The following is a 14,722-nucleotide window of genomic DNA, read 5'->3' as shown; positions in this document are numbered from 1 at the left end:
GGTTTCATAAGAATCTGCAGAACACCTTGAGGATTTTTAGGATTAGACTCACGTTAACAATAGATGCAAATATTCAGCCCCTGAGGTGCATGAGTCACATCTCTCCAAACGAGGGATTAGATGATATACCTGTAGAATCCCTGAATCTCTTCCCTGTCAACACACTGAGGAGTGCATGATATTTAATTTCATGTTACCAAATCAACACCTCGGTCCTCTGAGGTGAAGCCATGATGACTCTAGAGAAAGTTATGATAAAATGCCACGATCTTTGCCTCACATGTCTTCTGCCTTCATGCAACACACATCCACTGAGAGCTGTAATTATCAGAGCAGGAAAGCCAACTTGATCATAATATTTTCCTCTGAGAGTCTGAGGTTTAGGATCGTTTACTCCAGTAGCAGACAGATCGAAATGACGACTGGAACAGAAAAGCTAAAACTGTGTAGAGGACAGAAACCACAGCCCCCTCTACGGTAAGACAAATTGGAAATATTAGGTTATTATAAGCAGACAAAAAAAAAAAACAATTGGTAGTTTCTGGGCATTTTCCAGAAGCTGGACCGTCGCCATCTCAGCTGGAAAACGTTCTGTCGATCAGCCGAATCTCACAGATCAGAGTTTTCCTGCAGAATAGAGAGAAAAAGCTTTTTCTGCCGAGGTGAACAGCTGCTGTGTTGATCAGCGTCACAGATCAGACACAAAAGAACAATCTAATACTCAGTAGTCACATGATCTCACTGGGTTTCTTCAGGGTGAGGACACACAGTTGAAAACTTCACCCACAAGTTCTATTTGTTTTTCTAAGCAAATGATTTATCAGGCACAGAAGCAGTTTTTGTTCAGGAGATGATTTACATCAAATAAAAGCAGAAAAAAATATATCTCTCCCCAGATGTTTTTCTTCACGTAGATTACTGGATATTTCCCGATTTCCAGCCCCCTAAAGTTTATTCTAATACAATTGAGAAAAACTGTTATTTGAGTTGATCTTTTTTATAACTTATAGACGTAGTTACAGCTGCTCATAATAGATTTTGCTTCATTTAAGGAGCGAAAGACCAAAAAATAGAATTGCACTCAGAAGAGAGCAAACCTCCGCATAGGAGTCATCAGTCCAACCGTTAAATTAAAACAGGCCTTGAGGCCAGTTAACAGTTCTAGTCCTGTTTGGGATCCTACAGCGGTGGGAAAAAAAGCCCACACCCCAATGAAGCCACATTTAAAGCCACTAGATCCAGATTTTAATTTGCACTAAATTAAACACAAGTCATCTATACCCACCACATAAATGTGTCTGAATGTTTTCATCAACATTCACGGCTCAGTGAAACTCTTGAAAGACCTTCCACCAGGTTCTGTGGTGATCAGGTCACTAGATGCTGCTGAACAACTGACAAACAGATGGAAACATAACATCCTGAAACCACAATGTTTTAAGGTAAAAACTGTAAGGGAACCAGAAAGTAATATCTCAGAAAGGCCTTTATTTTCATTATTAAACTGCTACTTATACTAACACATAAGTGTGTGCAGAACCTTGGGTCTAACGAGACTATACTTTTTTATTTTCTAATAATAATCTGCAAGATTTGAACTAAAATATTATCTTAATTCTTATATTTCACTGGTTCAAATATCATTGAACTCAATCGAGATGGTTCAAAAGGCAACAGGACTACGATTTATTTCATTTTACTCACGACTCAACAGATGTTCTATTTACTTTGACTCAGGTTGTATTATTACACATGTCCCTGAAGTCTGAGGATGTTGAACACTGGTCTGTTGTGCAGCCGGGCTGAGAAACACTCTGAGCAGCAGGTAACACACCGGGTTCCAAGGTCGCAGCTTTATTAAAAGTTTCCTGGCACCAAAACGTTCTTGGGGTAGAGCAGTGACAACAACCCGGAGGTGAGTCCTTGCCCTGCGAGTCGCCCCAGTGAGTTGCCCCTGTGACTCAGCTCTTACGGCTCTGACGGAGGAAACTCTGCAGACGTCTGATGGGTCGGAAAGAATGAGATCCACAGAGCGAAGGGACCTCCTGACCGCCTCCCGTCAGGAGAGCAGACCATCTCACATCAGGAAGTAATCTCACACATTTAATTTGTAGTTTGAATACTGTAATTCCAACAACGCCGCCATATATTATTCACCACCACAAACCGATCCCCCCCTCTTTTGACATTCAAAGCTTCGGAATTAAAAGTTTTCTGCGGCGGAGCAGTCAGCTGAGAAATATGAGACTTTCATGAAAGATCCCCCCTCACGAGAAGATGACGACGGGCTGGATGTCCCACTTTAAAACTTCAGGTCGAGGGTTTTAAGAGATGTTTTGTACTTTGAGGATTGACAGAGGAGCAAAGGTGCAGGCAAACAGTTGGTTTTACAGTAAGACTCGTGGTCCTCACAGAGCTCAAGGCTCTTTACATCAGGGTTCAATCAGATCCCCTCAATGTCAGGGGGAAACTGTTCTTTAATATTAAAATCTGGCTCGTGACACAGTATTGTTTCAGCTCACAGTTATGGAGCTGTGATTACGAGGAGCTGGGAACTGTGCCTGGGGTTTTTAACGGGGGAATCATATAAATGTGGGCCTGTGTATGTATCACAGAGTAGTAGCTCTTTACTTCTTTAAGACTTTTAAACCCTCACGAGTGAGTTTGAGACAAAGACACATCCTCAGCTCATCTCACTGCTGAAGTTCACTAGCAGCTAAGTGCAGGTTTAACTTCAGCTGTGATCGAACAGCAAACTACATCTACATGTGAAATTCCTTCATGGTGATCAGGACGCTCCCTCTCGACTGGGAACCTCAAAAATGTTCTCATGTTTTAATAGTGAATTGCTGATGCTTTTCATCCATGCTGCATTTTATTTAGCATTGTAAACTGACCACTGTTTGCAGCTTTGTGTCGAGTTGCAAACGGTTCCAGACATGAGATGTAAAAAAAAAATATATAAATATAAATACTAAACTCATAAGCTGATTTCAGAACATTTGATAACATGCAGTGTATGGGAGAACACCAATGTACGAGTCAGTTGCTCTGCCTGCCAGTCCCCTGGTAAAACATCCATAACTGTCAGAATACAGCAACTGAATATCTGGAGAGTTCACAGTGAGTGAAGGTTGATGACATTTCTAACATGACAGATCCAAATCTAGAAGAAGAAAAATATCTCAGGATGAAAAAGAGGAGCCATGCACAAATAAAAAATAAAGATAACAAATAAAAAGAGAGATTTTTGTAATAAGGGCCGACACCAGCGTCGATGAACAGTAAACTAAACACTGATTTCCACAGTGGGATCTATAAATCATGGCCTGCCTCTTTCATGTTCTACATCCCGTCGTCTGAATGTTCTGGATATTTTCATGTTGTTGTGAACAATCGACTGCGTGATTCATACATGAACGACAAACTCAGCTGTAGTGTGGGATCTGGAAACTGGGTCAATTAGTCCAGGAACAAAGAACATCATCTTCATTTGTTCTTAAGAAGATTCCTAAGAAAACTCTAAGTCAGATTTATGACGTGTTCCTAAACTGCAGAATTGTTCACATCTGTGTCCTTGTATTGATGAATAATTTGTCTTCGTAATTAGCAAAGGTAAACGCCCGCCAATTCCCACAAGCACAAGCATTTCAGTAATGTGCTCTTCAGTGTGCGTAGATTCTGTTCTTGCATAAGAACAAATCCCAGATAAGAAAGTATAAGTGAAGTTCACAGTCTTCATAAAAACAGTGTAAGTGGGTTTTAAGAAGAAATTCCTTCTTAAGAACAGTTTGTGAACGAAGTTCATAGTAATTAGCACATCTTAACACTTTTAGAAAGTTTAGGCATTACTGTCTATTTGATCTGTGTGAGACGGGAAGTTAAGGAAGAGTTGAGATTCAAACCAGTGACCATTTAATAACATGGTCATGTTAAACCTTGAGACAACATATTCTACATCACAATTTATCATTTTTGACAAAAAACTTTAAACGTTCATCAGCAGAACTGTGTTTTAACTTTGGAGGATGTGACGAAGGCAAAAAAGTGAAGAAGAGTAGAAGCCTTCTGAAGTATAAAGAGTCAAATCCCTACAGTTCAGCATCTGGGCCAAAAGTAACAGAAACAAGAAAATACCAGATGAATTTCAATTTCAGTTTTTGCACAAGTTGTTAAATATGAATCTGAAGGAAATGATCTGGGAATAACAATTTGTCAGTGTTGCAACAGTAGTTTTGACATTTACAGGGTCAAGTGTGCAATGAAATTCAATCTGTTTTAAAATGTTAGTTTTATGAATCTCAGTGTTTTAGGGGGAGCTGGGAACTGGTGAGAATGACGAGACACATTTTCTTTAATTCTTGTAATGTAGGAATTTCCTTCAAAGAATATTTTGAACATGACACGAGAGGCTCAATGTCGACGATAATAATTTCACAAGATCTGTGATGGGTTTGGAAAATATGAAGACCCAGTGAAACCAGAAAAAAATAAAACGCCGCTACGGTTCCAGTTGACCTGACTTGCCAAACCAGGGCATAGTTGGCCCGTCTGGCTTCACCAGAAGTTGCCTCACTCGGCCTTTCCAGCTCAGCTCAGCAGAAAACACCAGCAGCGAATGGAAACAAGAATGGTTTAACACATGAACCCCGAGGGAGCAGGCTCCCGTTAGCTTTTCCATTCTTGGGAGGTATATACTCAGTTCTGCCTTTAAAGTAAAGCGTCAGGTTTCCCCTGTTGTGCCTTGTTAAGACACATCCACACAACATAAATAACGTTGACATTGCAAAACGTCTCGTCGGTTTCTCGTCTGTCTCTGCTTTGGAGTTAAGGAGGAAATGTGTAATAACACACGGAGAAATCTGGCAGCTCTCACTGACTGTACTGGCATCTTTGTACCACCTTAAGCTAGAGTGACTTAACGTCTAAAGAATCATCTGTCTTAACAAATCATTCATCACATTTTCCTGTAGCGTGAGACAATGCCAGTTGTTTCCAGCTTACAGTCTACAACTGACATCGGTGTTTTGAACGAGACATTCTTCTCGTAAACTGATGTCTTTTATTCATTCACACATAGTTGTCTGTTGTGTCACTATTTGTGGGTTTCTAGTCAGACAGAGCTGTGTGATTCTGAGCTCAGCATCAGGTCTGGAGAGACAGAGCTGTTAAAGAAGAGTGATATATCTACTTTCCTCCATATTGTTGGAATCAATCCATTTATTGTCTATAGCGCTTATGCTTTCAGGGTCATGTGGGGACTGCATGGATTCCAAGAAATTAAAAATGAAGCGTGTTTTGCTCTCATTAATATTGTACTTCTTTGAATTGTATTGTAATATTACAAGTCTTGAATGTTTATATATCTGTTCTCACTCACCTGTTTGTAATGTCTTAGTGACAGAAGGGCATTATGTACAGAGAGTAAAGAGTGTTAATTGACAATTTAAAAATGAGCAAAAACTACCAGGCGTACATGAAAAACAGTGAAAGGTAAAAAAGAAGAGTGAGAGGTCCATTAAGGATAAGTTGTAAAGTTGTGGAGGGACAGTTCACAGTGTCTTTTTATTTTGTCATTTCAACTCAAGGTATATTTTTGGATAATAATCTTTTGTAAAAAGGGGATTAATCATTAATATGACGACAAGTATCCCTACATCTCAAACATCCTTGTACAAATGTGTAACCTCCACTTATGGCAGCCTCCCCTCTTTTGGACGTCAGGTTCTCTAACGCAGCCACATTAAGGAATCTCCAATAAAACAACAGATGACATCTTACACCACCTGGTGAGTACCAGTACCAGCCCACCTCCACCTTCTGACTGCCTCTGGTTTCACTGAGGAACGTGTACAGCAGCTGAACAGTCCCACTCGCCTGGTTTAACTCAGTGCCAAATGGGCCTCACTGTAAGAACCATTCATGCTGATGTAAAATATTTTACATGGCAACAAGTCATGAAAGCAGTGGAGGTGACAGACCTACCAGGATGTTCTATATAAAGACCTGGGAGTCTGAAGTTAACTATCCTGGCATCACTTCAAAGCCCCTGATGAAAGCACATGTCCCAACAATGCTTCTTCATATCGAGTCCCTTCAGAGACGTACAGATGTTGTGATCTCACAGAGTCGAGAGCTCTTTGCTGAAACTGAACCTCTCACCCTCACAGCAGAGGTTTTCCGTCGGTGGGGGTGTTTGGGGGCTGTTTTTTTTTTTTCTCCTGGAGAGGGGGTGATGCTGTTCCCTGTTCACTGGAAATGTATTGACTGAGGATCCAACTCTCAGCCTTCCAGCTGGAGCCTGCCGCTGCTCTGCTCACTGCACGGGGTTTAAACCAGGACACAAACACACCTGACGGCTGAGGTAGGACACACCCTGGATTTATCAACTAAACAACTAATGCATTAGTTTGTATCTGGTCGGTCTGGCATGTTTTATTTTCTGAGAATGCAGCATCTTTGAGCTGTAAAGGTTGGTTTCTGCTGGGCACCTCTAAGGTCGTGCAGATGTTAGAGTGTATTTTGAAAATCTTAATTTTATCAGTCATTGGATGAAAACGTTAGGTGTTTATGTGAGTTTGATTTGCATGTAAATCTTTTATTTCTATAAGATCAACACAACAATGATCACCAGGGTATGGATTATGTTTTAAAATCAACAAAAAGGACAAAAAGGACCAAATCTGACTTTGATGATGGATTTGTTATCGAATTGTGTGGGTCACTTTCCTGGAGGCTTGATTAAAGTAGATCGAACTAGATGATATGATATGTAATGATCTCATTAGATAGAAATGTTAAGTAATTTTCCATGGAGTACAGTCACAGTCATTAAGTCTTAAGTACAAACACATGAGGGAAACCATCTGAATCACCTGAATCATTTCAAGAACAAAGCAGACACATCTGTGACTGCTTTACTATATTAGTCCTGTACTTTACTAGTACTGAAACGATTAATTTATAACAAGATGAGTAGAAAAAGATCTACAGATTAATTGTTCTCAAAATGAACTGTCTTTTGTCACTTAATGACTTGAATCCACAAAAGCAAAAGTTATCAAAATGTCAAAATATTCTCTGGTTGCTGCTCCTCCACATGTTTTTCTTTACTTTATATGATTGTAAACTGAAGATATTTAGGTTTTGGAGTTCTGGTCAGAAACAATGAGACATCTGAAGATGGAACTGTAGGGGAGTCCTAGTGGAGGCAGGAGGGATCGGATCAGGGATCAAATCTTATCACTTCCAAAGGAATAATTATCAACATGCAAAACATTTTCTAGTTCAAGCTGCTCTGATGAGGATTTCTGTTTTACTTTATATTATATATTATATTATATAATCTTCTATAATCTTGGACCCTGATCAACTGGAAACCAGATTTTTCATGATCATAGACTAGACGTATAGACGATAAACAGGATTTGATATTGAAAATAATCATTGTAGTCATAAGTGGAACTGTATGTGAGCCGTGACGGATCAGAGAGGAGTCACTTCCCTCTGATTCTGATGTTTGACGAAATGCAGACCACTGAAGAAATATAATTTACCTGCACTACTGTAACTGGAGTGAGATTTACGTCCAACTCCCTTTACTTAGCCTCTTTTGTGCTAAATGTGCACATGTGGAGTGAGAGACCGAGGGTTCAGAGGAAGGGTCTGTGCTGAGCGGTATTTGCTGTCGCAGCAGGATCCTCAACCACCACCACCACATACTTGTGGCTTCAGTCAACGCTCGACTTGAGGGCTGAGACTCCATCAAGATTACCAGAGGAAAGTTAAGCAGACGCAGTCGGCCTCACTCAGCCTCACTCAGAAAGCTGCATGAATGTGTAATACAGGAAGATATGTATCATTTTCTGAATCAGTGCAGATGGTGAACAGGTGAGAGCTGGCAAAACATTTGTGTTGGCTGCAAGAGCTCCTTTCCAATGGATGTTTTTCAGAGCTTCATGGAAATACCGATAGAAATAAAGAGCAGCACTTACTGAAAGTGATCGCTCCGACTACTCAGCCCTTTCACCGTGTACTGTTTGAACTATACCCTCCTCAACCAGGCTGCAAAACTAAAACTGGACTCTTCATGACAATAACAGCAACAGAAGTAACTGACAGTGTCATAATGACTATAACATGTGTGTAAGTTCAGTTTATCAAACCCACAGGATCTCTAATCAACATCTAGCATGCAGTAAGTGTCGGACTCAGGTATTTTCAATATTTAATGACTTGGCTCAAGATACAGGGCCCAAGAACTGCTGGTGCAACCAAATAACTTGTGACTGAAGTGCTAAATTCGTTTTGCTGTCAGGAGGTCAGGAGGTAAATCGATCCAGAAAGGAAGGTAACAGCACAATCTTTACAAAATAGGACAGATGCCCTTGTTGTGTTGCAGAACTATCTGTTTTTAATCTCTCCAGTCCAGATCTCTTGTGATTAGAGGTTTTTCTTGTGACCCCATCAAGGGGTCCCTGTGACAAACAGTAGCAGATGTTGCTGCAGAGCTGCCTTCAGACATCTCTGGGAGCTTGTGTTTCGGACATGGAAAAATGAGGACACAATGAATCGGGCCTCATGGGTCCACTTGGCTCCTCGGAACAGGACTAGAGTTTGGATGGGTCCTGGTTCCTGTCACTTCTCCGCAAGCTGAGAACCTATCAGGACTATGTGCTCAACACTGAAGAAGCTAAAGCTGAAAAACAGACGCTGTTATTTCCTTGTTCTCTTTTGAAACATTGTGTAGGAGTAGATTTTGTATTTCAAAACCATGTGGAGAAAAACTGACTAAATATCAAAAGGTGGCCAACTTGCACAGGCGTCCTCATTGTAAACTACAGGGCTCTGTATTTCCATTCTGTTGATGTTGGAATAAAACTGCAAGAAAAACGAGATTCCACAGCTTCTCAATATCACAACATCTAATCCTGTCGACTGATTTGAGAGCTAACCCCACCTCTGTCTTTCCCTACAGCTCCTTCTGGTCACTGCCTCACTGACCACTAACCATGAGGGTCTTCCTCCTGCTGTGCCTGCTGGTGGTGGGCAACGCCAAGCCCTACCATCCAATCAACATCATGGATTTCATGAAAAACTATGACATCATGATGGCTGATTCAAGTGACGACGACAACGACGACAACGACGACAAGGATGACGACGAGGGCCAAAGTGACGAAGATGATGATGACGATTTAGATGATGAAGACGAGAACTGTCCTGCTAGTTGCCATTGTTCACCCAGAGTGATGCAGTGCTCCGACCAGGGTGAGAACACACTCACTCCGGATCCACTGTTGACACGTGTTTAAAACTAGATAGAAATGCATCCTGAGCATTCAGATAGGGTTAGATAAGTAAAGACGGATGGACGAGGGTCTCAGGGACAGCTGGAACCAACATACTACCAACCCTACTCCCTCGGGATGTCTGAACTCTTCATTCTATCTATAAGTCTGAGCACAGCCAGCGGACGTAATGGAAAAAGCCCCGGGTCTTTGTTATTTAATGAATACATAAGTTAAAACCGTTCCAATCCTTTGAATCAGACTTTCTTAAACTAGAGTTTGGTGCAGAGACAACAGAGATCCGTCGCCTTGATGCAGACTGATCATGTTTGATTGGTTTGTTCCGTAAATAAAAAGAAAACCCTGATACATCATTATTTCATCTTTGCTGGCAGACTTTGAATCAGGAAAAACACACAAAAACTTTTCACCTGTACATCTCAGTATTTTCCTCTAAACCTTTGGATCCCTGAGCTCTGACTCTCATCAGTTTAGGTTCAACTCCGGTCTCTAATCAGACATTTGTGTTTGTGCCAACAGGTCTGATCTCCATTCCTGAGAAGATCCCTGAAGACACTGTGATGATCGACCTTCAAAACAATGATATCACTGAGATCAAGGAGGACGATTTTAAAGGCCTCCACAAACTCTATGTAAGAAACTCTCCACAGACATTCAGAGCTGGTTTACATTGCACATAGTGACAAACACCACAACCCCTTCATGTTAACATCAAACACACACATGGCTGAAATCAGGGAAGTAAAGAATGACATCAGTCCATCTGATTAAAACATGAGCAAACAAGTTCCAGGAAACTGGATATAGGGTCATTTAAGGATATAGATTTTGTGTGGTAAAGAAAATAACTTGTTCCAAAGTACAACACAAAACCTGCACACATGCACAGTTGAAGATAATGAACACTTTTGTTCTCCTGCATCCATTCATTAAAGACGTCAGATCCTGTGTTCAACCGATGACTTCTCACAACAACAATAAAAGTCTATTCAGACTCTATAAGACCAGAGAACTGTTACAGCTCGTTGACGCTCTAAAGGGTCTTTAAGGTTCCAGACAAGAGGAAACATGTCCATCAGCCTTTAAAGATGACAGTTCCTTTATGAAGCTTCCAGCTGAGGAGGGGTGGGGGGGTCTTTCATCCAGCTGTTGTTTATCCAGATGGGAGTAAACCACATAAAGGCCTACAACTCTTAAATGTAACTCAACAAACCATGAGAATCTGCAGACAGTTTTTTTTTACTAATAAAACCAATGTAGGACAGAGAGTGATTTAGATCAAGTAAGGAATTCAGATTCCTCCTCCAAAAACTAAATATGTTTGAAACCAAAAACAGCTTTACATTTCACCAGATTTCAGTTGCTATAAACATTTATCATTCATTTTGTTACCAAATTATATCTCTCTCTTGCCAAGCACAGATTGGATAACAAGCATTAAAGTTTAACCTTGACCTTAAAATCAGATGTTTAAAAGACTATTTAATCTCAAACAACTAAACCTTTAACTGTGCCGTTCAATTGAATTGAGTTAGTCATTGTAACATCAGCATCATCTGCTCCAGGAGATGCAGTAAAAACTCTGCTTGAATCATTTTTTCCTTTCTCTCACAACAGGGCCTGTTCCTCATCAACAACAAGATCTCCAAGATTCACCCCAAGGCCTTCAGAAACATGGACCATCTCCGACTGCTGTATCTGTCCTACAACCTGCTGACGGAGATCCCTGCGAACCTGCCTCCCAACGTCATCGAGCTCCGCTTCCACTCAAACAAGATCAACAGAGTCCAGAAGGACGCATTCAAAGGCCTGAGGAAGCTCCACGTGCTGGGTGAGACCTGCTCTCAGCACCTTGTCTCTGATTCGAAAGGATCAGTGTTTTCGAAGGACAGATGTTTTTGTGGTTCTTTGCCAACAAAATGTCTGCAGCAATTAATTTGACTGATTTAACAGTATAGAGAATTTATAGAGCAGTTATAGAGCATAGTTTGATCGTGACTCATGTCAATATTATGTCCTACTTGTTTACACTCAAACCCAGGACACGCATCATCAAGCAGTTGCTCACCATTGTATGTGGATGACGCAAGAATATATAATGAATCCTCACTAATCAAACCAAATATTTTGTGCCCGTCCAAACAGAGCTGGGCGCCAACCCTCTGGCCAACAGTGGGATGGAGCTGGGAGCTTTTAATGGCCTGTCGACTCTGTACCTCGGAGTCGCAGAGGCCAAGCTAACTGCCGTACCCAAAGGTAAACAACACTCACTTCCTCCTGATGTGAACAATGTGTTGTTACCTTGACTTTCTCCTCGAGTCACCCAGTTAATACTCTGACCCTCACCTGCAAACCTTTTGTGTTGAAATTATGCTTTGATTTGTCCTCCAACTAACAAACTAAAGTATTATTAAATGACACGTTACACCGGTTGTGTTTGTTTTGTTTCTCCCAGACTTCCCGACGTCCATCACAGAGATGAGCCTGGACTACAACAAGATCGCTAAGGTGGAGGTGGAAGACTTCATCAGATATAAAAACCTGCAGAGGTAAACACCAGACACATTTTACCCCAGAATCTGACATGACCACACTTTAATGATCCTGTCGGTATTTTAAATGTTTCTGGGAAAACAGATTCAGTCTTAAATAGTAATCGTAGGCACATTATATATTAATGGATAGAGAAATTTCAAGAAAAATATAAAAAATGTAATGTTCAGAGTTTACGCTTAATACAAAAAACAAAGTCAACGTCAAATTTCTTAAAATAAAGACTATACAACATTGTGTTTGTCATTTAAGCTCATTGACTTTATCTATATTACCACACATTGATATATTTACATCGGTAGTGGGTCCTCTCCATGGAGGCAGCCATGTTTTTTACAGAAGCCCAGGCTGGACAAACTAAACACCTTTGGAGATTTTATGACAACTGAAGCTACCACAGGTTCTCTTTCATGTTTTGAAGGGGAAGGTGAGGTGAGGGGTGTTCAGCTGCAACATGCAACTTCACCACTAGATGTCACTAAATGCTGCACACTGAACCTTTATTTTTCAATGCACATATTTAGATCTGTTGTCCGTCTCTAATTTCTTATTAACCAGTGATAACACCTGTTACTATCTTTTGCAGGCTAGGACTTGCTTTTAACCAGATCAAGTCTGTAGAGAACGGCAGCTTCGTCAGCATCCCAAACGTCCGTGAGATGCACCTAGACAACAACCGTCTGAAGAAGGTCCCTCCAGGCCTCGGCTCCCTGCGCTACCTCCAGGTACAGACATCTGATATCCACCAGTCACTGCAGCAGGTAGACAAGTAGCCCAGACCTCCTCTCCTTCCTCCTGACCGTGTCCTGCAGCTCCTCCTAATGGATCCTATGGTATTATCATGCCAGACTGAACATGCAATTTTTCAAATGTGTCCTGGATTTGCTTGCAGTCTCTTCACAGCTGTAGGTACTCGAGAAAACCTCTTAAGGAAAGTATCTAGATAACAGGAAAGAACTGACTCAAGTGGGTCACTGCAATCAATGTTCCTCTCAGGGAGAAGGAGCACATGCTTCTCAAACTGAGCCCAGACACTCCCTTGTTTCCATTATCCTGTTATAACCCAGAGTTTATCATCATATATATAAATCTGCTATATCCTATATGTAGATGTTGAAGAAAGAGAATCAAATGTACAACCTACACTATGTTGTTTACACATAAGTAATGAAAACAAACAGTTCTCCAGTTCAGACTGTCCAAAATGTTGTTTCCTTCTCTAAAGGTTGTAATTCTGAGTTTCAATGTTTTCCTAAAGGCAGCATCAGTACGAAACTCTCTGTCATGGTGTGTGCAGTAAAAAAAAAGCTGGAAATTATCTGATTAAAACCAAAATTCCTTTCCGTCTGTTCAGGTGATTTTCCTCCATGCCAACAAAATCAACAGTGTGGGAGTCAACGACTTCTGTCCCGTCACGTCCGGTGTCAAGAAGAACCTCTACACGGGCATCAGTCTGTTCGCCAACCCTGTCAAGTATTGGGACATCCAGCCGGCGACCTTCCGCTGCGTGACCGGGCGGAGGGGCGTGCAGCTCGGAAACTTCAGAAAGAAGTAGAGAGCAAAAACGAGGAGTTCCGGGGAAAGAGAAAATGCAGAACTGCCAATATCCTGGTTACAGTAGTAAGGAAGAAACTGGAAATAATCTTGATAGATCAACAAAAAAGAAAAGATGAATCTGTAAATTTAAGTGTTTAAGCTCATTATGATATTTCTCAGCCAGAGGGAGAAAACTAAAAACAAATTTCTAGTCCGGCTGTTGGTGCTGATAATGTGTAAAATAACAAAAACTAGAAACTAGGCCCAACAGTCCCCTTAAATTCAATAAAGCTGCAACAAATTTCACAAACTCATATCCGCTCTCTAAATACGCTTAATTGGTTTAAATATTGATTCAAGGAAATTGGAAACAAACAATCTTGTCATGTTTAAGAAAGTTAGAAAATCTGCATCTGCTGCTTTGTTCAGATTCATGGAAAAGTTGAATGAATCCTTGCACCATTTGTGGAAATCTGTTCAGTAGTTTTTCATAATCCTGCCGACAAACAAACATAACGTCCTTGGTGGAGATAATTAATCCGTTTTTCTTTGTCCCTCAACTTTTGCTGGGTAAACTGTACTTGGGGTAGAGCGCCTCCCCCTGGTCCTTTTGAGTAACACAACCCAATAACTTGAGCAGTGTTGCATTCCTGTGTCTTTTTCAATGTCAAAATCAACATTTGATGAGCTACAGTTTTGTAGAAAGATTTAAGTTTTTTACATATCAACGAACTAAATATACCTTTTCTTTCTTATGTCCTTTCTTTACATCGAGTATTATATTGTCGCCAGTTTTTTAAAAGTTGAGACAATAGAATTATCATTAGCCTCAAAACCACTTCAGTTTAAACCTTCAGTTTTCCTTTTGGCAGAGGCCAGTACAGTCAGTGAATGAGTCTGGTGTTATCTAGTGTAACATGTCACTTTAAAGCCCTGTGTGTTTTCTCCATGTCGATGTTTTTCATTATCTCTCTGCATGTCTGTATTGTCTTCATTTAGAAACTGAAATTATACATTGTCCTTGATGTAAAGGTTTTCCTCTGCAGGGCTGGGGATTAATCTGTAATCTGAAATCTACCCCCTTGAATTCAGTGTGTTTTAATAATCTATAGCAACCAAAATACCACCACAGTTGATTATAAGCAGGTAATGATCGTCTGAGAGCATATTCCTTATAAAATTGTCCCTGTTTATTCCAATGTGCTATCTTCCACAATGGTGCTATATTTATTTAGTCTGTCTTTAAATAAACCTGGATCACCTCCCAACTTCAGTCTCAACTTATTAATTTAGGTTGGAGTTAATTTATCATTTCAGATATT

General features: G+C 40.6%; 2 protein-coding genes across 3 annotated transcripts in view; one reads left to right on the top strand and one right to left on the bottom strand.

The window, feature by feature from the left end:
* The window catches only part of cenpp (centromere protein P), a 70,573-nt gene that overhangs the window by 21,944 nt on the left and 33,907 nt on the right, over nt 1–14,722 (bottom strand). The window lies entirely within an intron of this gene.
* Nucleotides 6,224–14,252, top strand: aspn (asporin (LRR class 1)). Its single transcript, XM_062408232.1, has 8 exons — nt 6,224–6,364; nt 8,978–9,270; nt 9,831–9,943; nt 10,929–11,142; nt 11,457–11,567; nt 11,767–11,860; nt 12,451–12,589; nt 13,219–14,252. The coding sequence occupies exons 2-8, from the start codon at nt 9,012–9,014 to the stop codon at nt 13,417–13,419; spliced, it is 1,131 nt and encodes a 376-aa protein (XP_062264216.1). The 5' UTR covers nt 6,224–6,364; nt 8,978–9,011; the 3' UTR covers nt 13,420–14,252.

The sequence above is a fragment of the Platichthys flesus genome, chromosome 2 (genome assembly GCF_949316205.1).
Source record: "Platichthys flesus chromosome 2, fPlaFle2.1, whole genome shotgun sequence".
Taxonomy (NCBI): Eukaryota; Metazoa; Chordata; class Actinopteri; order Pleuronectiformes; family Pleuronectidae; genus Platichthys; species Platichthys flesus.
The sequence above is the reverse complement of the archived record's forward strand: the minus strand, read 5'-3'. Positions and strand labels throughout refer to the sequence as shown.

What these genes read in the sequence shown, in the direction of transcription:
- aspn (XM_062408232.1), top strand. Translation starts at nt 9,012, where the DNA reads ATGAGGGTCTTCCTCCTGCTGTGCCTGCTGGTGGTGGGCAACGCCAAG. An exon ending in AGATATAAAAACCTGCAGAG is followed by an intron (nt 11,861 to 12,450) that starts GTAAACACCAGA and finishes TATCTTTTGCAG; the next exon opens with GCTAGGACTTGCTTTTAACC. An exon ending in GCTCCCTGCGCTACCTCCAG is followed by an intron (nt 12,590 to 13,218) that starts GTACAGACATCT and finishes CCGTCTGTTCAG; the next exon opens with GTGATTTTCCTCCATGCCAA.